This window comes from Ursus americanus, chromosome 2 (assembly GCF_024610735.1).
Source record: "Ursus americanus isolate L20-20 chromosome 2, mUrsAme1.1.p, whole genome shotgun sequence".
Taxonomy (NCBI): Eukaryota; Metazoa; Chordata; class Mammalia; order Carnivora; family Ursidae; genus Ursus; species Ursus americanus.
Window position 1 is genome coordinate 46523404 of NC_142128.1, and position 25253 is coordinate 46548656.

At 55.7% G+C, this 25253-nt stretch overlaps 1 protein-coding gene across 4 annotated transcripts in view; it reads right to left on the reverse strand.

The window, feature by feature from the left end:
• Positions 1 to 2776: 2776 nt before the first annotated feature.
• OLFML2B (olfactomedin like 2B) overlaps positions 2777 to 25253 on the reverse strand; it is a 36579-nt gene continuing 14102 nt past the window's right edge. The window contains exons 4-8 of one of the 4 annotated variants that reach the window (XM_087855919.1): positions 21863 to 22039; positions 16292 to 16523; positions 14156 to 14665; positions 4297 to 4473; positions 2777 to 3830 (exon numbers count right to left, since the gene is read on the reverse strand). In XM_087855919.1, coding sequence (XP_087712045.1) covers positions 3229 to 3830; positions 4297 to 4473; positions 14156 to 14665; positions 16292 to 16523; positions 21863 to 22039 — 1698 coding nt within the window. In that variant the 3' untranslated portion in view covers positions 2777 to 3228. Of the gene's footprint in view, positions 3831 to 4296; positions 4474 to 14155; positions 14669 to 16291; positions 16524 to 21862; positions 22040 to 25253 lie in introns of all 4 variants that reach the window. The other 3 variants (XM_087855915.1, XM_087855913.1, XM_087855923.1) reach the window with 3 other exon arrangements.

Genomic DNA, 25253 nt, shown 5'->3' on the forward strand with positions numbered 1-25253 from the left:
CCTAGGTGGCTCAGTCAGTTAGGCATTTTGTTTCAGGTCATGATCTCAGTGTCCTGGGATCGAGTCCTGCCTGGGGCTCCCTGCTCAGCGGGGAGTCGGCTTCTCCCTCTGCCTCCCCTCCCCCGCCCCCCCTTGTGCTTTCTCCCTTTCTCAAATGGATAAAAAGTCTTTGGGGGAAAAAAAGTTGTACGTGGATTCTCAACTGCACAGGGGGGAGGCGCCCCTGAGCCCCGCGTTGTTCAAGGGCCAACTGTCTATCTTCCCAACCCTGAGGAGCACCCACAACGCCCTAGGTCAGGGGAGGCGTTGCAGAGTTCAGGGAGACTCAGACAAGCCTGAGAGCGGGAAGACCCCTCCTGTTTACAGGTAAGGGGAAGACCCAGCAAGGCCCGAACTTACCTGGCCGATGCTCCGTCTGCGCACCTCTGTGGGACGCTCAGTCTCGCATCCTCCGTGTTTCCGCAGCAGAATCCCCTGAAGCGAGGCGGCCTGCCCTGCGCTCGGGGAAGCCAATTCCGACCACCGACTACCAGGCTTCGGGCGTGCGGTGGCTCTCCCCGCGGCCCGGCCACCGCTTCCCCGTCTTCCTCCTCCCAGCACGTGGGAGCCGCGCCTCACCTGGCCGGAGCTGAGCCCCACGTGGGCTCCTCACGTGGGCTCCTCACGTGGGCTCCTCACGTGGGCTCCTCACGTGGGCTCCTCACGTGGGCTCCTCACGTGGGCTCCTCACGTGGGCTCCTCACGTGGGCTCCTCACGTGGGCTCCTCACGTGGCCCGAGCGGGCGGCCCACTCGCACACACGAGCTGCAGCTGGCAGCCCTCGCTGGCGGCAGGGCTCGTGAGCGCACCTTTCCGAGGCGCCCGGGGCGTTTCCAGGTGGGAGCCGGATCCCGGAGTCCCCGAGGGGCTGCGGAGCTGCCCTTCCCACCCCTGACTGCCTGCATCGGGGCCCCCAGATCCCGACCCGGTCGGTCAGGGCGGCTGCTCCCTCGGCTTCGGCACCGCTCCCACCTTGAGGCTTCCCAGGGAGGACGGCCGTGTGCCGTTATCTTCGCAGGCTGGGCGTCTCAGAACTGGTCACCTCGCAGCCCAGCTGGGCCCTGACCGAGCCTCACCCACTTCCGGCGGAGCCCGATCGCTTGTGCCCGCCCGTCCCCGACGGCCGCCCTGTCCCGGAAGCCTGAAGTCCGAGGCCTTTCTGGGCGCCCGGCTTCTGGGTTAGCGCAGAGGTCTGAGGAGGAAGCAGCTGCGGAGGCCCTGGCGTCGCCAGGACAGCAGCTACCAGCTGCCGCCGGGGCCAGGCACAGGCGGTAGGGGGCAGACAGCTGGCCCTGGCGTCCGGACCCCCAGCGGCCAGGTCGCCAGGAGCGGTGGTGGGACAAGTCCGCGTCGGGAGTCTGGCAGCTGTAAATATATCACTTTCCACACACGGAGGGAGACCCGTGAACATTTCCGGACCTAAGTTCCCACCAGCGACTCCCCGGGGGCTCGCGCCGTTCCCTCAGGGCAGCCCTACGGGGGGCTTGAGTCTCGGCTGTGGTTTCCAACCCGGGGCCTGACAAGAACACTCGTTCCCGCCTCTGGACACGGGCATCGTCCGCCATCTTTCTGAACCCTGGACACACCACCTGTCTCCCTCCAACCCTCCCTCTGCCCAAAACCTGATGGGCACTTGCACTTACTGGGGAAAATTGGACCCAAACAGCCCCAGGACGGAGTGAGGGCGTTTGGATATTCGTTATCTGAGACGATGTAAGCGGAGGGGAGAGCTGAGTGGGGGTTCTGGAAGCCCCCCCCCCCCGTAGGGAGGTTGTAACCAGCACCAGGAAGGACGCAGGAGCGCATGTCCGTGTGCGTGCACGTGTGTGCGTGTGTGCGGAGGAGGGCCTGAGGTCTGTGCGGAAGGACCCCGGGCAGCTGCTCCCTAAACGGGGGGGGGGGGGGGGCACAGCGCAGTGACATGAAGCCCTCGCCTTCCCACTTCATCCTGGGGGCCGGCCCTCCTCCCACAAACTCACCAGTCACTTGTTGCGGCTTTTCTCAATTTTCTGTCTCCTGTTCCGTGTCCTGTGGAGAAAAGGGCAGGCCAGTGGGCTCAGCCGTGCTTAGGGAGGGGTGCAGGCCTCCCCCCCCCACCTCCCTCAGGTGCTGGTTTCAGAGCCAGAGAGGGGAAGGTGGGCAGGGAAGCCTGGCCAATGTTCATGACAAGTAGGAGGAGGGAGAGACAGACAGACTGACCGTGACCTTCTTCAGCAGTGCCAGGACAGGGTCACCCTCACTCAGCCTCCTGTTTTGTTTTGAAAGATTTTATTTGAGAGAGAGCAAGAGAGCAAGAGCGTGAATAGGGAGGAGGGGCAGAGGGAGAGGGAGAAGCAGACTCCCTCCTGAGCAGGGAACCTGATGTGGGACTCGATCCCAGAACTCTGGGATCAGGAGCTGAGTGGAAGACAGACGCTTCATCGACTGTGCCCCCCAGGCGCCCCGAGCCTCCTGCTTCCTGCGGTGCCTACCACCCGTCCTTGCGATGACTAAGGAATGAACAGCTTCCCACCTTAGGAAAATGACCAGAAAAAAGCAGAACAGAGCAAGGAAGCTGGTGTGCGGGTGGAAGAGGAGTGCTCGGTGCCTTGAAATGGAAGCACACGTGGGGTCGGCGGGGTGCAGGGACCCCCCAGGCAGCCCCCTCAGCAGCAAACGGGGATCAGCGCCCACTGAGACTCCTGGGGCAGGAGCGACCCTGCCCCACACAACCGTGCTGAACAAAAACACATTTGGGGATGGTTTTACATTTTTTCTTTATTTAAAAAAAAAAGCATTTTTCTGGGTTTTTAAAACTTCTCCAATACATAAAAATTTTCCCGCCCCTTAACACTTCTTTCTTGCCTCCTTCACTCCTGCTCCTGGTGCCTGCAAGACACGGATGGAGAACCCTTTTCGACAGGTAAGATCTGGGAGCTGGAGGGGTTGAGGGTTTGAAGGAAGGTGGTTCCTGGTCAAAAGGAGAAGTCTATTTGCACAAAAATATAAACCGTGGAAGATGAGACCAGCACATACGTGTATGGATTGATCTACAATCCACTTAAAAAAAAATAGACCCAAACTGTCATTTTACAGTTACAATATTATACAAAATAATATATATATTTTTAAACGACACACACGCATCCACACACGCACGCACGCAAGGTGCCGGGAGCCCCTCTGCACTTCTGCACGTGGGGCCAGCTGTCAGTAGGCGAAGATGACGTGGTAGGTGACCTGGTGGCCATTGTCCCAGGCGTAGAGCAGGCGGTCCTTGGGGTTGTAGTCTATCTGGGTGGTATAGGAGTACTCGTTCTCGAACAGCAGCCGGGGCACGATCTGCGTATTGGTGTGGGTGTCGAAGGCGTAGGAGATGTTGGCGTTGCGCTGGTTGTAGCTGTCCACGGCATACAGCACCCCGCAGATGACGAAGCAGTTGCCGTAGAAGTTGCGCCGCAGCCCCGTGCGCCACGTGGTCTCCTTCTGCGTGCTCAGGTCCACGGCGTTGAGCTTGCTCAGCACGATCACCTCCTGGCTGAAGCCCTCATCGTCCAGGGCCGGATAGATGAGCCACAGGCCGTTCTCGTCCACGGCGAAGTCCACGTCCGAGTGGCCCTGCCACCGCCAGGGGGTGGCCTCCTCGTAGGCCACGTCGTGGAGCATGGCCCAGGCGGCCACGAAGCGCTGCTTCAGGTCGTACTTGATGATGTTGCGGGTGAAGGCGCGGTTGTAGTAGAAGGCGCCGTTGTACACCACGTGGCCCGTGCCGATCCAGCTGTACGGGAGCTTGTAGGAGTTGCTCCAGCGACCTGCGCGTGAGGGCAGGGCTTCAGGAAGGGGGCTGGGGGGTAGGGCAGGGCAGCAACGGGGGTTGGGGGGTGGTCCTCAGTCCTGGGGCTGTGTCTCCTGTGTCTCAGCTCTGCCACTTTCTAGTTCTGTGCAGCAAACGGCTTCACGCTGGTGAGCCTCTGCACGCTCCTCCCTCACCCCGAGGAACAGTATCCCCTCCCGGGGGTTCCCTCCCTCAGGCCCGGCTCTAGGAAGGAGGGCTATCTCCCTGCTACTCCCCTACCCCCGGCCCTGGACTCCAGGAGCATAGCACAGACAATGTGGGGCATGCGGAAGGGGGAACCTCCGTGACCAGGAAGGTCCCTTCACCATCGGAAGACGGGGACCCCTTCTGGTCCGCGGGCACCTCCCAAAGCGATCTGACAGTGATGGGAGCAGGGGGGCGTGAGGACGGGAGGAACCCCCTAGTGGGCGCAGGGCACATACCTTGTTTGAAGTTCTCCAGGTTTCGGAACTCTACCAGGGTGTTGCCATAGTAATAGTTGGTGACGTAGATCCGCTCATCCTTGGCCAGGGGGTCCTTCATCCAGGCCCCCTCGTTCCGCCCGTACGTGTTCTGGGTGGTTGGACCCGTGATCGTGGACAGGGTGTCTTTGCATCTTCCTGATGGCAGAGAGAGGGAGGCGGGGTTGGAATGAAGGTAGACCCGAAGCCCGTGGAACCTGTGCCCCCCCATCTGTGACTCCTGGGGGGCTTCTGACTGCAGCCTGGACACCTCGGCATCATCTGCTCATCCTCCCATCAGTCCTATACTCCACTCCTACAAAGCCACCCGCTACCGCAGTCCTCTGACTTCTCAATCCTACAAACTCATCCCTCAAGGACCTAAGCTCCAATGTTCTTTTCTGACACCACATCTTCCTCTGAAAAAACGTTCTACTTGGACTGGATTCCATCTGTTCCCACAGTGTGTGAATGAGCCTCTCACTGTCCTCTTCCCTCTCAATGACGCTCATGCCTCCCCCTCCTCCCTCCATGACTGCCTCTACCCAAGCATGGAGGGAGCTGGGCTGGGGCTTTCCTCCTTGTCCTCGGTCCTCAGGATACAGACTCTGGAGGAATACATGGCCACAGGGGAAGCGTGAGCAAAGCTGAGGACTCTGCCACACGTGACCCAGGAACACAGGGCCCCACCAGCAGCTGAGCTGCCCCAAGGGGTGTGGCCCAGGGTATTTGGGGCCAGGTCAGTCTTGACTGAGCGTGGATGTTCGAGCCCCTGAGGCGCACCTGCTGGGTCCTACAGAGCTGTCCTCAAGCCTGTGCCCCTGTCACTACTGTGGGCAAGATGCCAGGGTCCCCCTCTGGGGAACTGGAGGAATAGGGGACCAAGTGCCATATAAGCAGCTTGCTCTGGCTGTAGGAGCCCCTTCTAAGCCAAGTCTGCTTTCGTGGGACAGGAGCTCAGTCATATACTCCTCAGGAGCTCTTTGGGGTGACCTAGGGCCCAGGAGGGGCCCTCAAAGGCCACCAGCACTCTGCTGAGTTCTAGACCAAGTAGAAAGCCTAGAATGCTTAATATGTAGTGTTATTTATTGAGCACGGCCCTCACAGATACTGGAATTGTGTGTGACCCCTGAGGACATGCGCTTTCTGTGCCTGCACTGGTGGGTTACAGAGGAAGCGGGAAGGTGAACCCTGCCCTGACACTGCCCCCAGCAGTGTGCTTTCACCAGCAGATCACCCCCCACATGCCATCAAGACTGGCAGACAGATGGGCGACAGTGACAAGAATAATTGGCCCCTGATGTTCACCTGGACAAAACACAGCTCGGATTCAGGGCTCTCTCAATTCTAGACCACCCTCATTTCCCAACTGTTCCAGTCCGTTCCATCCATCCTGCTCCCCCATTCGTGGTCTGAGGAAGGAGCTCAAGCTGGCAGGACAGGGCAGGCGCGGTGCCCTTGGCTCCGGGCCTGGGGCAGCAGGCAGCTGGAGGTGGGATGCACACTGTTTCCCAGGCAGGCCCCACAGCAGGGTGCAATTGGCAGTGTTCAGGCAGCTCTGTGTGGGGCTCATTAGGTCCCAATCTGATGGAATGGGGAGGGATTCAGTCTCCGCAAGACAAACAACAGAACCGACCAGCCAAAGCCTCATTCCCCTACAACTGAGCTCATCTGTTCAAGACAATAAAAGAGAAGGTTCTTGCTGAGCCCAGGCAGCAGCGGTCTGGTGGAAAATAGCTCACTCCCTGGCACTGAGCGGGGGCCATGCTTCCTCTACACTGAGGTAAGCCCTAGTGTGCCGTCCCCTGGAGGAGCATTTCCATGTGCCCCTGTCCCCTGGCAAGGCCCAGCGAGGACACGGACTCCCTGTCTCAGAGGCAGGGCGGCCCCTAACCCATGCCCCAGAGCCCCACAGATGGGAGGCAAGGGGTTCCCGTCAGGGGGCTGCCATGGCTATGTCACCTCTTGGACCAGACTCAGAAACTGCAGATGAGCTCTGGGAAGCCAGGACTCCTCTGAGTTTTGAAGTACTGGGGTGCCCTGGGCAGCCCCCTGAGTCCCTACACGGTCCTGTCTCAGTCCTGAAGCTCTGCTGCAGCAGAGGACTGGTTGGGGGGCTACAGAATCTATCCCAGGTTTGGAGTCAGAGGCCTGGCCTTGGTCTTGGCCCTGCTACCGACTCCTAAGTCTGTTTAGCCTCCAAAGTGTCAGAGCTTTAGTTTCTTCTGTGGGAAAACCAGCATATACTGTATGCCCCACCCACTTCACGAAAGTGCTCGGAGAATCCTGAGGATGCCACGGCAGACCGAGTCATGACCCCACAGATATCCAGGTCCTAACCCCCGGAACCTGTGACTGTGACCTGAGACGGCCAAAGGGAAGGTGCTGATGTGATTTGAGTCCGATATCTGGAGATGGGGGGATATCCCGTATTATCCAGGTGAGTCCTCAGTGCACTAGCAAGTATCTCGGTACCAGGGAGGCAGAGGGAGATTTGACAAGAGGAAGAGGGATGAGGCCGCGAGCCAAGGAATGCTAGCAGCCACCCAAAGGCAGGAAAGGCAAGATGAGGATTCTCCTTTGGAGCCTCGGGGAGGAATCGGCCCTCTGATACCTTGATTTTAGTCCCTCCAAGATTCATTTCCGACTTCTCGCCTCCAGACCCATCAGAGAATCCATTTCTGTTGTTCAAGCCACTAAGTTTGTGGTAATTTGTTCCAGGAGGCCTAGGACACTGGGACAGATGGAGTCAGCTGGAGTCAGGCGTCCTTATTTCTCGAGTTGGAGGGGAGTCCCAGCTGGCGGGCACCCAAGGCCTTGAGGCACATCTCTACAGGCCCTCAGACAGAGCGACGCTGGCCCACACGTGGGCAGGAACGGCGGGCAGATATGTGGCTTCAGAGCCCTTGAAAACACGTTCAAGGTCAGTAAACCATGAGGCCCGGACCCGTCACCGTGGTCTGAGAATCGGGGCCGTTCAGACGTGCCTGCCCTTGGCAGCAGACTGCCAGCCTTGGAGAGAAGATACCGTGTGGTAACTCTCTTTGAGGGCAAAGAGAGAAGGTGGGGGGCAGTTCACAGGAGCCACAGAGAAGACAGCACTATAGAAGTGTCCCCCACACTCAGTGACAGTGACCGAGTATGAAGCACTCTCTAGGCATCGTCCCCTTTCAGCACCGCTAGTCCTGGGAGCCAGGGGCTCTATCACACAGGGTCCCAGGGTCTGAAAAGGCGGCGCTCTTCCCCTCAGCATATAAACCTGCTCACACCTCGCCATCTTAAAAAGGAGATCTGCTCGAGAGGCTCCCCTGCCATCCTGGGCCCTCAGCTGTGGTGCTCGTGGGGTGGGCCTGGGCACAGGGACATCAGGGCATCATCCCGTCACCCCCAGCACCCCGATGCCCACCGCAGGGGCCAGTCCCCTCCCTGCCAGCTTTTGCTTTGCTCTCTCCTGACCCCACCTCCCTGCTCCTGCTGCCCCAGCTCCTGGGCTGCCTTCCCCCTCCCCGCCTTTCCCCTCCATCCTCAGGGCTGCATTTGCTCCTCCTGCGTCCCCTGGGCAGACTCTGCCCTTCCTGAGCACCTCCAGCCGCCCCCTACGTATGTTTCTCCTGTAGGTCCTCCTGGTTCCTCAAACTTACTGGATGAAAAACGGGATCCGCATGCTTTGGTGGATAGCCTGCTGCCCTGGACATTCCGTCCTACAGACAGGCCCAGCGCACAGGCCAGGAACCACCCCAGGAACCAGGGGCCCCTCTGCTGTCTCCTCCTGCCCCCACACCCACAGGTCGCTGTCTCTTCCCTGTCTCTCTCCCTGCCCTTCCCCTCCACCGCTGTGGCTCAGTTCGGACCTCGCTGCCTCCTTCCAGGGTCATTCCAGTTACCTGCTGGCCCCTCTGGTTCATCTCTGCCCCCTTCGGCCTAACCCGCTCTGCAGTATGAGCTGCATTCTGTGTAAACCCTTCATGTGCCATTGCCAGCCACTGCGGGGAGCCCAGGCGCCCCGATTCTGTCCACTCTTGCTCTTGCCATCCCCTCATTCAGAGTTCTCAAACTCAGATGGCCAGGGGGCCAGGCAGGGACTGAAACAGGTGGACCGTGGAGTGTGGGACACTGGGCAGCAACAGAGGCTGGGGGGGGGGGCCTGCCAGGCTGGGATGAATGCAGCCCTCGGACTGCCAGCCTCACCTCCCTGGTCCGTCCCTCACTGTTGGTCTTTCCAGCATGCCCGCCTGCCATGTCATCTGTGCTGTCACACAGGGCCCTCGCTCGGAAGGGGGCGCCCTGGGTGTAATGCCCTGCTGTCCCCATCTTGACATTCTTCATCATTTTACCTGGGACCTTGTGTTCTAGAAGCGAAAGCTAACAGGACAGTGGAGCATGTGTGCGTGTGTGCCTGGGAGATGTCTATCTGCCTTCGTGTCACCCGTTTGCACGCGGCATTTGCTATACCTGATGAGCACAGAGTTCCAGGCCGACCCACTGTGCGTGGGAATTCAGCCAGACTCGGATGAGCGCGTTGCTCCCACAACTAAGGGCCCCCCCCCCACCGACAGTCCCAGAGGCCACACCTTCCATCGGGCAGAGCTGGCTTTGAACGTAGAAGAAGGTGGTGCTTTAAGAAACACGAAAAACCGAGCAAATAGCCCTGTATTATTTCTTACTTATGTTACCTCCTTGTATTAGCCAACAACTTAAGCTAAAAATGACACAGAAGACAGAAAGACTGAGTGACTCACAGTCTTTTTCTTTTCAGTCTTTCCTGACTCAGTGAGCTGGAGGGAGGGAGTGCTGCTAACATGTGCACATATCAAGAAGTAAAACAAAACAGCTGAGTTGGCTTCGTGTGGCATTTCCACTGTTCCGCTAAGAACAAAATACATATGTATGAAGGAGCTATGACACAGGCATTGTGTCATTTTGGTGACTTCCACATTGGAGTCAAATGACCTTATATTTGCATTTAAAACTGACATTCAGATATAAAGATAAAACTCACGCTAATACTTTGAGTTTCTAATATTTCTTCACATAGAATGGCATGGAATACCAAAGAAAAAAACGGCATGATGAGAGAGAGAGACAGACAGAGAGACCACAGAAGAAAGGGAAAAGCTTTCTACTCCCGACCTTTAATGGCATGGCCCCCACGTGCTCCCTGGGCCCCCAGCAGCCCCGAGCGCGCTGCTCCCACAGCCCGGCCTCTCCTCACTGTGGCACCACCTCCCTGTGCGGCCTGGCTAGCTCTTCACCCTTCAAAGCAGCCAGGTTGGCATCTCTTTCCAGAAGAGAGTCCTTCGGACCGAAAGCACCCGATGCATCCTGTCCCCATAGCTGGAAGGACGTTCTCATGTCTGACACACAGCAAGGAGGTCGCTGCCCCGCCTGTCTTTGAGGCGCCAACACCCTGGGCACCCGCACCGGCCTGCCTGAGACCTGACTGCAGCGCTCACGGAGAGCAGCTGCCGCTGCCGCGCTCCCCTTCATCATCAGGCCCCTGGCTCCTGATCCCAGAACCCTGTCCCTGCCCCTCAGTATGTGCCCCTGCACGGGGCTCCTTTGACTCCCCCCACGGTGCTCTGCCTGCACGGGCGCCCTCTCCACCATCAGAACCCATGTCGGCCCCAGCTGGACCAAGAACATCCTGTCTGCCACGCTAGCCACCTGTCATCCTCCGCAAGTAGTCCTCTTGGGAAGTGAGCCCCTCTCACTCCCTTTCGGGGCACAGAGAGTGGTGCTGAAGGAACCTTTTCCTGGCAGAGGGGAAGACTATTCCTCACCCACTTACAAGCAAGGTCTCCACTTCCTGCTCTTGTTTCCAGGGCCAGAGCCCCTATATACGCCTGAAGTTCTCTGTGGCTGCAGGGGGCTGATTAGTGGACTGGGGACTGAGCAACCGGAGCAGAGTGCCTATGGAGCCGGGGGTGGGGACGGGTCTTGTCTGCGTCTGGCCGCTGCAGAGGCCTGGCCCCCACGGCTCCTGCCTGGCCAGCACCACCTTTCTCAGGCAGCCCAGGCCAGCCCCCATGACGCGTGGCAGGCAGGCCTGGCCACCCCTCCCCTCCCTTCCCCCCGCCCACAGCTGGAGGGCCAGCGAACCTCAGGGACTGTTAAGGTCTCAGGCTAGTCCCAGAGCCGGAGCCGGGTTTTCCCAGATCAGGTTTCCTGGATTCAACAGGAGAGAGGCTCTCGCTGGTACTGTCGTCATTCTGACAGTCCTCTTGTCTGCTCCTCCCCTCTTCCTCCCCACCCCAAACCAGCCCCATGGAAAAACTCGCATCAGGAGCCCCAGCCGTTAAAGTCTGGGGTTCTGCGGAGCCTGGCCCACGTGGCACAGTCTTTCCTTCGTCTGCAGGAACTAAGCAGCCCCCCCAGGCCCCGGGATGGCGGCTGACCCCTCACATGGAAAGCCAGCTGCCTTCACTGACAGAATTTTTCCTTTCCTGGTCCTACCGTGACTACCCTTCAGCCAAATGCTTGTTTCCATAACCAAAAGTTAATTCTAATTTACTTGTTTTGGGAGTTTTTCTGAAAGGTTTACAATTCCCCTGAGGATCATGGTTAGGCATTTTAGGACATCGCAAAATCAGATTTGGAGAGCGTGGGATAGGATATTCCTCTTAAAAGCAGCCCCATTTCAGACCACATCTCAAATAGCTCAAAATCAAAACTACCAGACTCGTTGAACAGCAAACAACCTTCACGGGCAGCAAACCCACGGCCTGTGTCGGTTTCAGCCAAATGCTTTTTATTTACCTGCAACAAGGACACACAGCGCAATCTGGTCTTACTTGCCAGGCCCAGATAATTAGGGGTCTGTAGAGAAGGATCCAGAAAGAAAATCCCATCCACACTCACAGCAGCCCCAGGGAGGCACGTGACAGCAACAAGCAACTAAAAATGATTCCCCAAGGGGCGCCTGGGGGGCGCAGTCCATGGAGTGTCTGACTCTTGGTTTCAGCTCAGACCAGGATCTCAGGGCCGTGAGATCAAGCCCCGAGTTGGGCTCCATGCTCAGCAGGGTGGGGGTGGGATGGGGGGGTGGGGGGGGCGTCTGCTTGAGATTCTCTCTCCCTCTCTCTCTGCCCCTCCTGCTCACATGCTTGCTCTCAAATAAAGAAATCTTAAAAAAAAAAAAAAAATTCCTGGAGCACCTCTGTGGCTCAGTTAAGCACCTGCTTTCTGCTCAGGTCATGATCCCAGGGTCCTGGGATCGAGCCCTTGCTTCGGTCTCCTTGCTCAGCGGGGAGGCTGCTTCTCCCTTTGCCCCTACCCCCTGCTCTTTCGCTTGCGTGCTCTCATGCCCCCACACCTTGCAACAATAAGTAAATAAATAAATCTTTTTTAAAAAATGATTCCCCAAAACAAGCCAGTCAAGAGTCCACACGGCCCGGTCCCCTCTCTGAGCCACCCTGTCTTTTCACCCCTGTGTGTTTGAAGAGAACCCCGCATCCACATTCCCATACTGTGTTTTCTTGGTGGTGGACTCCAGAGGCAAAACCCTACAGGCCAGTCTGTAAGCAGAGCCTTACACTCTCCATGTGCTGCTGTCGTTGTGGTTAAACAAATACTGAGCAGCGAGAGGCAACGTCTTCCCCCCTCCGGCTCCCACCAGGTAAATGGCCATCAGGACGTGATGCGTCTCTGTCCAGGATCAGCATCTCAGGCAGGCTCCTGGAGGAGGAGTGGTCCTAAGAGCCCCAGAAAGGTGCCTGTTGGCAGTTACGCTGCTGGCGGCCCCCCAGGGAAGGCACAGCAGAGAACTCCACTGCTGGCTCGGAAGTCACCTGGGGAGGAGGCCCCAAGGCTGACCGTCATCATCACTGAGGGCACACAGGTGTGCAGGCCTGTCTTCCCTGTCCGTATTGGAGCCCCCCGTGGAGGGGTACGGCTACATTTCTGGGGGAACTGTCCCTCCCACTCACAGGTGAAGCGTTGGAGTAAGGGGTCACCGGGGAGCTCACTCCCGAGGCGGGGCGGGGGTGGGCTATGGTATGGGGCTCAGGGCCTGTGGTCCCATGAGCATGGTCAAGGCTGCCCGGAGCCAGTGAGGAAATGGGAACCTTGGGCTCAGGCCCCAGGGCATTCTGCGGAAATCGAGCATGACCTACAGCTTCAGAATTCACTGTCCATGCAGAGGAACCGCCTTCTATGCCATGGTTAGCTTGCTTCCACCATGGAAGAGAAAGAAAATGAAAAAACCATCGTCTCCTGCTTCCACCCCAACCTCTGTGGCCAAGCACGGCCTCCTTCTGGAGGTTCAGGAGATTTTGCTCTGGGGTCTATTTTTACTGGTTATTTCCCCACTCCCACTCTGCCATTATTCTGGGATTTTCTCCCAATAAGAATCCCTTGCTGTATCATGGCCTGATAAACTTACTGCAAGAAACCATAGGATTTTGTGGAGGAAACAGTCTTTAGCGAATATCTAACTTCATTGGAGACCCATAGAAGGGCAGGAACTCGGCCAAGGTCACACAGCTATCAGCGGCTGAGACCAGGCTGTAGCCCAGGTGTCTGCTCACAGCAGGTGCTCCTTCCACCACCTTGTCTGACAGTAGCCAGCACCTTGTTCTGAGGAGGGAATGGGGACAAAGCGGCCGAGGGAGCAGAAGATGGACGAAGGAAAAGGTATAAGGCAAATCATGTCGCCTGTCAAAGCATGTACATTTTTCAACAAGCACTCTGATGAAACTATTATCCAATAGTGTTATTTTTCAATTTTTCAATCGGTATCGGTGATGACTCCATGGATGTTTGGCTGAGTTCTCTTTGGGAGAGACACCTGTAGCCAGCTCCCATTTCCCTCTCTAGCTGTTCTTCCCCAACGTGTGTTCCATTCACGGTTCCCAGAGTCACTGTGTGGCTCTGGAGCGCCCAGAACAGGCCTGTACGCTCCATGCTTCTGGAACATGATTCGCTCCTTTAGAACCAAGTCAGAAGGCTTCCCTTCTCTGTTTAGAAAACTCCTGTTCATCCTTCAAAACCCAGCTCAAACAACACTGCCTTAGAAAAGCTTCCCCAGCCTTCTTAGCACCCAGGCCACGCTGGTGCTCCCTTCTTCTGTTTCTCTGTTTCTCCCCTGCTATAGCATTTATCACACGATGCCTCAGTGGTTCCCATTCTCTCCAAGGCCGCCACTCATGGGATGGGGCCCTGGGGCCCACTGTACTAGTAATTCCCTTGTTTCTGGGACCTCCCCTCTCCCTGACCCCATGAATAAGAGTCCCTCGTTATATCATAGCCTGGTAACCCTACTGCAGAAAACTTAACTTAGTCATTGCCAGATACCCAACCCCATCGCAAAGCCTAGCACACAGAAAGCACTCAACAAATGTTTACAAAACTGACCAGTGCAGGTAGGTCTGTGTCTCCACTGACTTCTATATACTTTAGAAAGGAGCTTCCCACTAGCGTCACTGGCATGTTTCAAATATAAAACCTCGATGTTGGGGCACCTGGGTGGCTAAATCAGTGAAGTATCTGACTCTTGATTTTGGCTCAGGTCATGATCTCAGGGTCCTGAGATTGAACCCTGTGTCAGGCTCCATGCTCAGCGGGGAGTCTGCTTGAGATTCTCTCTCTCTCCCTTTGTCCCTCCCCCCAGGCTCATATGTGTGCATATATGCTCTCTCTCTCTCTCTCTCAAAACAACAACGACAACACAACACCACCCCTAGATGTTATTAACACTGATCACTGGCCGAAGGCATAATTCCACTTGCTTTTCCTTCCAGAGAAGTCTGACCATCTGGCTCCTCTCTCTCCTTTCAACCTAACCCCAGGCTGAGCCTTTTACCAGAGCTGAGCAGGACACGGAGGCCAGGCAGAAGGAACTCACCTATGACATTCCGGATGTCATCCTCCTCTTCTGGGCTCAGGGTGGGGCTGGCAGGGGCTGTGCCCTGCCCGGTGGTAGCATCTCTCCCCAGTGAGTCTGTCCGGACTGTGGTGGGAGGCACCAGGGCTGTGGATGGAGCCTCGGTAAACGTGTCCCCAGAGGCCCCTGGCAGGGAAGCCGAGGTTGGAGGCTGCTGGGTGGCTGTGTGGGCCACGGTGGTGGCTGGTACCTGAGTGGAAGGTTCCAGGCTTGCCTCCACTGTGGGACCTGGAAACACTGAGGAGGTCTGGAGTGGTGCTGAGAACTTTTCCACTGAGGCAGACAGGGTGGGGTCTGGGGTGCTGGGATCGGAGGGCGCGGCCAGGGCTGAGGTCTGTGTGTCACTCATCCTGGTGGTGCCCTGACGGGTGACCACTGGCCTCTGAGTGGCACTGGTCAGCAGGTCGTTGTGTCTCAGAAGCTGATCTTCAATCAGCAAATCCACTCCATTTTCACCACTGAAAAACTCGTCTTCTGGGAAACAAACAAGGTCATCTGTGACTCAGGGAGAGGAACACTGTCAGAGGAGCAAAAGCATGCGGTATGTGGCAGATTAGGAAGAGGGCTCCTGGGGCGCCTGGGTAGCTCAGGTGGTTAAGTGTCTGCCTTCAGTTCAGGTCATGATTCTGGGGTCCTGGGATCGAGCCCCACATCAGGTTCCCTGCTTCTCCCTCTCCTCCCCGCTCAGGCTCTCTCTCGCTATTTCTCTCTCTCTCTCAAATAAATAAACAAAATCTTTAGAAAAAAATTAAAAGGGATCTTTCCTCAACACGATGCCCTGGTTCAGAGATGGGGCTCGGCTGGGATTTCAGAAGAGGAGAGTGAGAAGCTGCAGAGACAGGAGGGCACTGTGTCTCCTGGAGGGTCTCTGAATAGACTGCCTCTCAGGCTCGGGGACACCGGGAGGACGCATACCCGTGGCCACGGAGCCCGGAAAAAGCCGGTCACCCCGTTCCCTCATCCAGCACATGTTTATGGCACACACTCAACAATCGTGGGCAAAACAAACATCTTGCCCTTGTGGAGCTTCTGTCTAGTGGTACAGACACTAAATGATAAGTAGACAGCACGCTTGATGGTGCTGGGAACAAAAAGGTCGAGTAGGATGAGGCATGTCCGGAGAGCAGGCAGCAGGCGAGACTTGCAGTGATGGATCAAGTGGTCAGGATGGAGATGAGAGAGGCCGGAGGAGGTGAGGGAGCTGGCCAAGCAGCCATCCAGGGAAGAGTATTCCAGGGTGAAGGGCAGTAGCGCAAAGGCCCTGAGGCCAGCACGTGTCTGCGGAGGGTCCAGTGTGCACGAGAGGCAGAGGGTGTGCGGGGAGAGTAACCAGTGATGGCAGGGAGGGCACGGGAGCCAGGTCACCTGGGGTCTGGGTGCCGTGTTCGGACTTCGGTTCTTATTCTGAGTGAAATGGGGGAGTGGGCAGGGTTTTGAGCAGAGAAGGAATAGGAGGAAGTAAGGCTCTCTTAGGACACAAAGGGGTCTAACCACAAATGAAATAAAGACTAAATTGTGTTTCATCTGTTTGTCAAAACCACCACAAAGGAACTGAAACTCCAAAAGCCACGGGCAGGGCAGAAATGTGTGTAGTACGTAACACTGACAAACGACTTGTTCCAGAATTTAAAAAATCCCACAAATCAGTAATTTAAAAAGACAACAAACAAGGTTAAAAGTGGGCAAACTGATTATGCCAAGAGCTAGGTAAGCATAACCCGGGAAGGGGGAGAAACCCAAGTCACCTGGAGGCAGGGACACCAGGTTGGGCTCTGAGCATAGCATTCTCCCCACCCGCATTCCCCCTCCCCCGCAAGCCTCAGTGTCCTCAAAACAGAACTGGAGGGCACCAAAGTCCCTTACAACTCTGCTATGTGATCTTCCACAAGCCCAGAGACCTCAAGTGACTTGCCCGAGGCCGCTCAGCAAACTGTGAGGAAATGCAGCAGGAACTCTGGATAATTTGTCATGGTGGGCAATTCCCCCATGACCCTGCTGGCTCTGCGGGGTCACAGCAGTCATCAGACTGTAGAAGGGTCCAAATGGTGACTCCCTCTCCGCCCTGCCTCCGCCGTGGGCCTGCTGACCCCAACTCACGCTGCTCTTCGATGTCATTCTCCTCCTCGGGGTCCTTGGCCTTGTAGTAGGTGATGCCCCGGATGACGGTGGGCTTGGAGGCCGGCCGGCCCCGCAGGTGGACCTGCCTCTGCAGGGGCCGCTGGGGCCTCACCACCTCGGGCGGAGCCAGGGGCCGCGTGTGCAGGAGCTCGATGGAGTTGATCTGCTGGGACACGGTCTCTTCCTGCAGAAACCGCTCCTCATACTGCTCCTCAGAGGGGACACAAGGGGAGGCCCGGTCACTGGACAGGCAGTGGTCAGGAGGACGCAATGCTGCGGCCAAGGCACCGTTCCAGGTGCTTCACTTATGCCCACTAACTGAATCTTGCCACGAGTCCTCCAGGGTAGGAGCTCTTTATCATTCCCATTTACACGTTAGGAATCTGAAGCACAGAGAGGTTATGCACATTGCCCAAGGTCCCACAGCAGGTAAGTGACAGAGGCAGGATTTGAACCCAGGCAGCCTGGCTCCAGCGTGTGTCTCTAACCTCCACACTGTACTTCCCAGAGAGGGCAGTTCTCCTCTCGGCTCTGGCCTAGGGCTGCTGCCGGACTTAGATCTGCTATCAGGTGTTTCAGTGAGGTCTCTGTGTGGGCGACGGTGCCCGGGCTGGGACATGAGGCCTGAGGCCCAAGGTGTGCACCTCAGGATGAAGGTTTTACTTCCGCTGTCAGAAAGAACCGTTCCAGACCCGCCCTGATGCCTCCAGAAGAAAGTCCAAGGTCCCTGGCCTGGTGTTCACACTCCTCTTAAAAGCGGGCCTTGACCCAGCTCTGCATTCTTCTCTCTAGTTCCGCCCCCAGCCCCAACCCTCAGTACTTCAGTCACTTGGCGGACTCCTCACCCTCTTGGCTCTCCTAAGCTGCGGGGTCTTTGCTCCGACTGTTTTCTCCATCTGGAAGGCCACTCCCTTCTCCCTTCCAGAGCTACTTACCATAATCTACCCATTTCTCAAGGCCTGGCTAACATCTCAGATCCTTAAGAAAATACTCCCAGACCTTCTCATCCATAATTAATCTTTCTTTCCCAATCCTTACTTTTCACGTTGTGGCAGAGACTTCTGATTGACTTACGCAAATTCCATCTCCTGTTCCTTTCTAATGGGAAACTGGTTCTGTGGGAGAAGCCATGGGACAAAGTTCTGGCCAGTGGGGTATAAGCAGAAGTTGGTGGAAAGAGCTTTTGGAAAAGCTCCTTAAAAGGGAGGCTGAGTCAGCTGGAAGGCATCTTTCACACTCTTCCTAATTTGTCTGGCCTGAAATGCAGACAGGGTGGCTGCAGCTGGGCAGCCATCTTGTGACCATGAGGAGGTTCTGAGGATGGACATCGCTATCGGCTTCGTGCAGTTAAGCACATCGGCCGAGGTCGGCCTGCCTCCAGAGCTCCTTCTACATGAAAGAACAGCAGTTTTTCTACTGCTGGAGGCACTGTGTTTGGGGCTTCTCAGAGCTGAACACAACTGCCAACGGACCAAGTCTATACCTCTGTTATAGCACCTCTCCCGGCCTGCGTTCTATGGGCATTATTTAAGGATTCCGTCTCTGTAGACTCTAAGGAACTGGGAGAACATCAACCACCTCTTGCTCATCTTTGATTCCTTTGTATTTGTTCCACTGAATTTTTTAAAGTAATCTCTATGCCCAATGTGGGGCTCGAACTCACGACCCTGAAATCAAAAGTCGCATGTTCTGCTGACTCAGCCAGCCAGGTGCCCGTTACATTGAGTTTTTCGATCATAACAAATCCCAAGGAATGGGCTACATTTATGACGGGCACTGGATTTTGTCAAATGATGCTGTACAGTAGGTTGCCATGACCTGAGCATCTTGATGTCACCATGACAATACCACTGCAAGTGCTCGGGCCAAACAGAAGAGCTGTCCTGTCCTCCGTGGAGCTGCTGCCCAGCTCAGGGTTGGCCCTCCTGTGTCCGCAGTGTGGCAGGGTCTCTGGATCCTGCCTTGGTCCATCAGGTCATGGACCCGCCCCCAATCCAGCATCGCAATCCCCCACCACTGAAAACAACGGACTTTGGGCACAGGTCCTGTGAGCTGTGTTCAAAGCAGGGCCACACAGATGGGTCCAGCTCCTGGGGCGGTGCCTCCGTCAGGGAAGTGTGAAGGGACCCAAGGGCAGGCCCAGCCCTGCTCTCAGGAGGACTCCTGAGGCCAAATAATGAAGAGGCAGCTTCCTATCTCCACCTAAGCCATGGAAGCCCCCTTGTCACCACAAGGAGGTGGGTAAGCTCCTCTAAACCCTATTACTCTAGACCTAGGTGAAATCCACCCAGAGAGCAGAGCCCACTTGGAAACAAAACCTCTGTCCCCAGATGATGCCCCGCGTCCTGAGGGGCAGAGCCGGACCTTCAGGGCCACAGAACAGCAGCCGGCAGAAGCCCAGCCATAATGGCCAACTCCCTCACTCTGCACCGGAGGAAGCAAATCAGGCTCTTGGTTTGACCTTACAAATCTGGCCTGGAGAAGGCCCAGAGTCATTCCCAACCAGGCCCCCACGCCTGTGCTGGCTTCGCTGTGACAAAAGAGCTAACCCAGGTGAGTGAGCCGACATGGCCGCTCCTCGCTCCCCAGCACACGGCAGAGACCGGCTCTGCAAGCCGGGAGCATCCTTCTGCCAGCCTTCCCTGGTAGGGGCCGGAGAACCACCCAGAGAGAGGCAAGCATGTGCCCAGGGGAGCCCCCACACCTGCCGCCTGCCCCTCCTCAATTCCCCTTTCTTGCCGGGGAGGTGACCTCGACGAGAGATGCAGGGACGCATGGCCTGCGGTGATGGATTTTAGGGAGCACCCACGCTGACCGGACACATCCCTTCATGGTATTTTTGGCCCTTACAACAACGGGGCAAGGTAGACGGCACTATCCACACTTTACATGCAAGGAAAGAGGGGCTCAGGGTCATTTAGCGAGTTGGTTGCAGGTCAATCAGTGAAGGGCTGAGGGGGGCACCTATGAAGCAGGTCTAGGGCCACTGTCTTCAGAGCCCACCCGCTTCCTGCCATGAAGCCACGCTGCCCACAGCCATGACCATGGGACTAACTTGTCTGCCATCTAAAAACTTGTCTACATCCCCAAGTCCACAGGGCCCTGGTCTGGCTAGTGCCCAGCAGACGTGGGGATCCCTCATTTCCCACTGGGGAAGGAGGCTGGGAGGCTGACGAGAGGCCCCAGACGCTGTGGGCTGGCTAATTGCTGGACCCTGGTCTCCCTCTGCATTGCAAAAGCAGGTTGTCATTTCTTCATGGTAAACCCCAGGAACTGTCTTTAATTCCAGGCTCTCTGGGACAGGCGGGAACTACAGTTCCTTCTCCCGGCCAAGGAGATGGAGCAAGACCATAGCAGCCTCTGCCAGAGAACATATAATTTCCTTGGATTCACTGGCGACAGGCTGAGCTGGGCGGCAGCTGCCCCCACCAAGCTTTGCTTTCCTCTCTCTGCTAATCCGAGAGCCTGTTGTATGACTTCAACTCCTGGCGTCCCTATGTCCCCGCTCCCACCCTGCCCTCTCCACTCCCAACCCAGTTCCCGGAGCCCCTTGCCAATCCTCCAGGCAAGGACCTTCTTGGAGAGGGGCCTCCGACAAATTGCCACTCACGACTCCGAGAAACCCCAATATCATCTAAGAACCCTGAAAATAACCACAAACCTAGCCCCCACTTGCCTCCTTTCTAGCATGGGGCTTGCTAAAGACACAGAAAGACAAAGGAGGGGAGGAAGAGCCTAGCCTTGGGCCTCCTTCCCGGCTTCCCCCTTTCCCCCCCTCCCTGGCCCTGGCTCTACCCCGCCACCCTGGTTTGGTTGGATTGTGCTAACTTCAGCAGTGTGATGAATGGGGATTTCAGGAGGGGAAAGGGCTTTGCTGAGCAAAGAGAAAAAGAGTTTGGTGTGTTTGATTTGGTTTACTGTTTGCCCTCAGGAAATATGAGCTGGGTTGCTGAACATACCACATAATGTATCATCAAGACAACAGTCGAATTCTCCAGCTCAGCCGACCGGGAAGCTGGAGGCCGGAGAAGACAGGGAATGCCGGACTGTGCTGGGCACCAGGCCAGTGGGACATGTCAGACGGGCTGAGATAGGAGCCGCTGGGCCCCAGGTGGGGGGAGAGGGTGTCTCCAAGGTCCCTTCCAGCCCGAATGTCCTTGGCTTTTTGGTTTATAAGCTCAGATCTGCTCAAGGATGACCCACCAAGCAGACTAAACACGTGCCTAGTAGCTAGCCTGTTGGGGGACAACTAAAATGAGAATAAAAATAATCGTTGAAGAAATATGATACATCCAAAAAAGCATCAAAGTAGTCATCATGGGCAAAGCCAGAAAATTATTGGCCTTCCTTATCCTTATTTTCTGGTTTGGAACTGGTTTTATTTTGAGTTACGCACTGGGCAGGGTGCAAGCACCATACTGTCTTTGGGGCTTCTTGCCTCCAAACTCCTAATCTGCCTGCTGTCTTACCTTGGGAACACATGTGCCCAGGATCCCCTCTAACCCACAGCTGCTGCCTGCTTGGCACCGCGTTGATGAGTTTCCAAGAGTTCCGAGCCCAGGGTGACTTCCTCTCTTGCCCCAGTTCTTACTGACCCAGGCAACAGAGTCCTACGTAGCAATGCCTAGCCGTTCTCTGTGACCCGGTGCACGGCAACTGCTCAGCGGCTCTGACTGTCCCAGGCCCTGCTCCCCCACACCCCGCCTGCTGCCCCAGGCTGAGGGGACACTCCGCCTACTGCCCCAGGCTGGTCCACCTGGAATCCAGGCTCTGCCGTCCACCAGCAACCCTTGGTCCAGTTAAAGCAAGCGAGGCCTCTCTTAACTGCTGTTGTCCCCCGGTTGCCAAGGACCTTCTTAGGACACTTCATCCAGACCTGCTCACTCGCTGCATCTCACACTCTTCAAGTCCTGCCACCAAAATTTACCTGTTTCCTCTTCCACTCCGGGGTTAGCTCCCAAATGGATACTGTTCTTGGACATCAGCTTAGGACACAACCGCCACGTTAAATGGCCACACTCGGAGCCACAGTAATACACGGAGCCATGAGGACATCAGCGGAACTTACTAACTGCGGCCAAGAGAAACCGCAGCAGATGGGGGCATTTTTGACAAGCAGGTCCTGTGGCATCGTTCCAGACACCATCGTACCACAAGTCCTGTATGAACAGGGAGGCCCCACAACTTACTATTTCTAAACAGGGGTGCTTTTGAGAGCGAAAGAAGGTTCCGTCAATGATAATGCCAGGATGGCAGGAGTGAACCATGATGGTCCCAGACAAGCCAGCACACACACTCCTCCTTACTCATCACTCAGGGACTCTCACAGAGGTGGGGTGAGGCCTGGGACTCCGGAGTCCTGGCTTCAACACTTCCTCACTGAGCCCCTCTGGCCTTCACCATTAGGCACCATGGACTTGTCCCCTGCCCCTCACCCCTACAGAAGGGCCGTCTAGAAGAAACGAGACCATGGCCATGAAAGAATCAAGACCTACAGAACTTGGTGTACAGGCGAGCCTGGCAGTGTGCTTCCCGGGGCCAGGACCATACCTCTGGTTGGGTGTAGGCTGCGGCCGCGTCCCTCTGCAGAGCTGAGCGCACGTCGGGCATGCCGTCTAGGATGCTGTCTGAGCAGTTCTCTTTCCCTCGCTTGTTCATCTCCGTTCGGATTTCTTCCACATCTTCTTTGAGTTGCTCATTTTCCTTGGTGAGGTTTTTAGAAACTTCCTGAGAAGAGAAAAAATGTCATAGGAAGATCCACGAAAGTGCTCTGACGTTGAGCAGGAGAGAGCTGGCACCTCTCTTCTGCTCAGAGCTAGACGCACAGAAACAGGCCGAAAAATCGGCCCAGGAGTGATTGGGGTCCTAGAGTGCATCCAGCCCTGCGCTGAGGGCCAGACCCCGGGCGGTCCTTCCAGGGCAGCGTGGCTCCAGTACGTCCCACTCCTGGAGATGCCCCCCCGCCCCAAGCCCCCATGGCTTTCCTAATCATGACACTGCTGTGTCTCTGGGTCATCAGGACACCTGGCTTCTTTTCTGCCATCGGTACACAGTGATGACAAACGTGACAAAAAATTCTTACTCATTTGGAGCCCCATACACGTGAAATGTATGAAAGAAGCTTGCTTAAAAAAAAAAAAAAAAGCAATTTTAGAAGAGGTGGCCAAAGACATCTACTTAGTCTGCTTTCCTAGTGAACACAAACTATTCCCCAGCACTTTAAAAGCATCATTTACATAGAAAACCCATGGGATGGTTTCAAACTTTCCTACTGACCCATAAAAAATTTCCTTAAATGACCCTCACTTGGCAGATTACCTGTGTTCCTGATCTAGTTCATACTGGAAGGGACCAAAGGTACATTTCCGTCAACCAACACTGGTGAGCACCTTCTGTGTGTCTAAGGTACAGTGTGGTACAAAAAAGGCTCAGGATACCCCTGGGGTTCTGGGGAGATGCCAACTATAACTGGGAAAAAGGCCCGCACAGCAGGAGGAAGATGACCGAGCCTGCTGGATTCTGCAAGCGGCAAGTGTGAACTTACAGAGTCCAGAGGAGGGAGGGGACAGAGGAGATGCAGTGTCCTAGAGGTGACACTACATGGGATCTGAACCAGGGACAGTCACAGGCAGGCTCAGAGGCGCCCTTTCTCCTCAGGTTATTTCGAGAGAAGTTGACTGAACTGAGATCCAACATTGTCCAACTCTGGCCGGCATTCTAAGGTTTCCATAAGCGTCTGAGTTTTTGTTTTATTTTTTTAGTTATTTTTTTAAAAGATCATTTATTTATTGAGAGAGAAAGAACATGAGCAGGCAGGGTGGGGGAGCAGAGGTAGAGGGAGAAACAGGCTCCCCGCTGAGCAGGGAGCCCCATGAGGGGCTCGATCCCAGCACCCTGGGACCCCAGCACCCCAGACGCTTCACCGACTGAGCCACCCAGGCGCCCTGCATCTGAGTTTTTAGATGTGATGTTCTCCCTGAGCCCTGTTCATGGGGGGCAGAGGAAGCAAACATGTAAAACAGAGGATGCATTTGCTTTTGGTCTTTAACAGACAGATACGGGGAGTGTAAACGCTCAGACATTGCCGAGTGGGCCCTGCCACCTGGCACGATAGTGCTAAGTCCTAGAGGAAAGCCACGGTAGCCCCGACGGGGGATGTCTAAGTACTCAGGCAGGCGGTAATCCCCAGACACTGCGGCTCTGATGGCTCCTACAGGGGCTGCCCTGAAGAATCCACTAGGTGCTTGTTAAAACTAACCAGACCCTAGAACCACTGGCCGTATCCGTTCTTCTGACATTTCAATTCATGGCAGATTTTGAGCCCTGGAAAGACTTGCTGTGTTTCTGTGGGGCTCAGGCCAAGCCTGCCTCTCTAAATTGCACAGAGTTAACTGTGAGAGATAAAGCCCCTGAGAAAGAAGTCTTCTTTCAGGAATAGCCAGAATGAGCAGTTTTGGGTGAAGTCATTCCTGACAGGTGTTACCAGGGGCAGTCAAGTGCAATGGTTCAGAGCACAGATTCTGGAGGAAAGAGTCTAGCTCACATGTCAATGTTATTGCTGCTTTTTTGATCTTGGGCTAATCAATTCCCCGTGCTTCAGTTTCCCCAGGGCTAAAATGGGGTAATACCAGGACTTTCCTGATGAATTCTTATGGGTGAGTAAATTAATATATGTGAAACTGCATGGGACATACAAAGTGGTTATTTTCTTTCATAGGATGTTACAGTTGGGGTTTCTAGGCCCCTGGAGGATGCCAGAACTCAAGCATGTCTCAGATGGGAAAACTGAGGCCCAGAAAAATGATGTGATTTGCCCAAGATGATAAAAACAAAAGTGGCAGAGCTGAGCCCAGCACCCAGCCTCCTGGCTCTTGCCTCTGAGGTTCACTCATGGGACCACTAAGACCACTGGGGGAGGGTCCTGGTGCTCAGCCAGCTCTCAAGCAGCAGGAAGCCCATCAGAGGGGCCCTTGAATATTGCAGTGTGGGCTCAGGGTCTCTGAGAGAATGTGCATGTGCATATGCGGAGAAATGCGGATTCGGTGGGCTCCCATAAGTCCTTGTTATGCAAAGTGTGGTGACAGACCAGCAAGGGGGGGGCACCCTCAGGAACTGTTAGGAATGCAGTCTGGGGTCCCACCCAGACCTGCTGAATCAGAACCTGCATTTTTTTTTTTTTAAGATTTTATCTATTTGACAGAGAAAGCCAGCAAGAGAGGGAACACAAGCAGGGGGAGTGGGAGAGGAAGAAGCAGGCTCCCAGCAGAGGAGGCTGATGGGGGGCTGGATCCCAGGACTCCAGGATCACGCCCTGAGCCAAAGAAAGACGCTTAACGACTGCGCCACCCAGGGGCCCCCAGAATCTGCATTTTAACAAGACGCCCAGGCAATTTGCAGACACATTCAAGTTTGAGAAGTGCCACCTGAAATATAGGAAGCTTGGGCTACATCTGCTGGAAAAGAGGGGTCCAAATGTATGAAAGAGCCTATTTTACAGGAGTCAGATTTTTCTGGGGCCAACAGGAAAGGTGCTTGGTGCCTTAGTGGGATTCACGCATTTCTTTTTGTTTTTGAAGATTTTATTTTTAAGTCATCTCTACACCCAACGCGGGGCTCTAACTCACAACCCTAATATCAGGAGTCACTCACTCACTCCACTGAGGGAGCCAGCCAGGCACCCCTGGATTCACGCATATCTGTACATCCCCGAGCACCTGCTGAGAACTGGACCCAGGCATCTCCCCTGTGAACGCTCAACGTCCTGAGACATACGACGGGGCCCACCAGGCTCGGGGTTCTGTGTGTTATTTCTTCATTAATTGCATTCACATGCTCCATGCTGGGCCCAAAAGGGTCAAGTATAAGCCACACCAACCAGGATGGTCTGATGAAGACCACCCTCCATGAGGGGATGAAGGCAATTAACAAGGGGCGCCTGGGT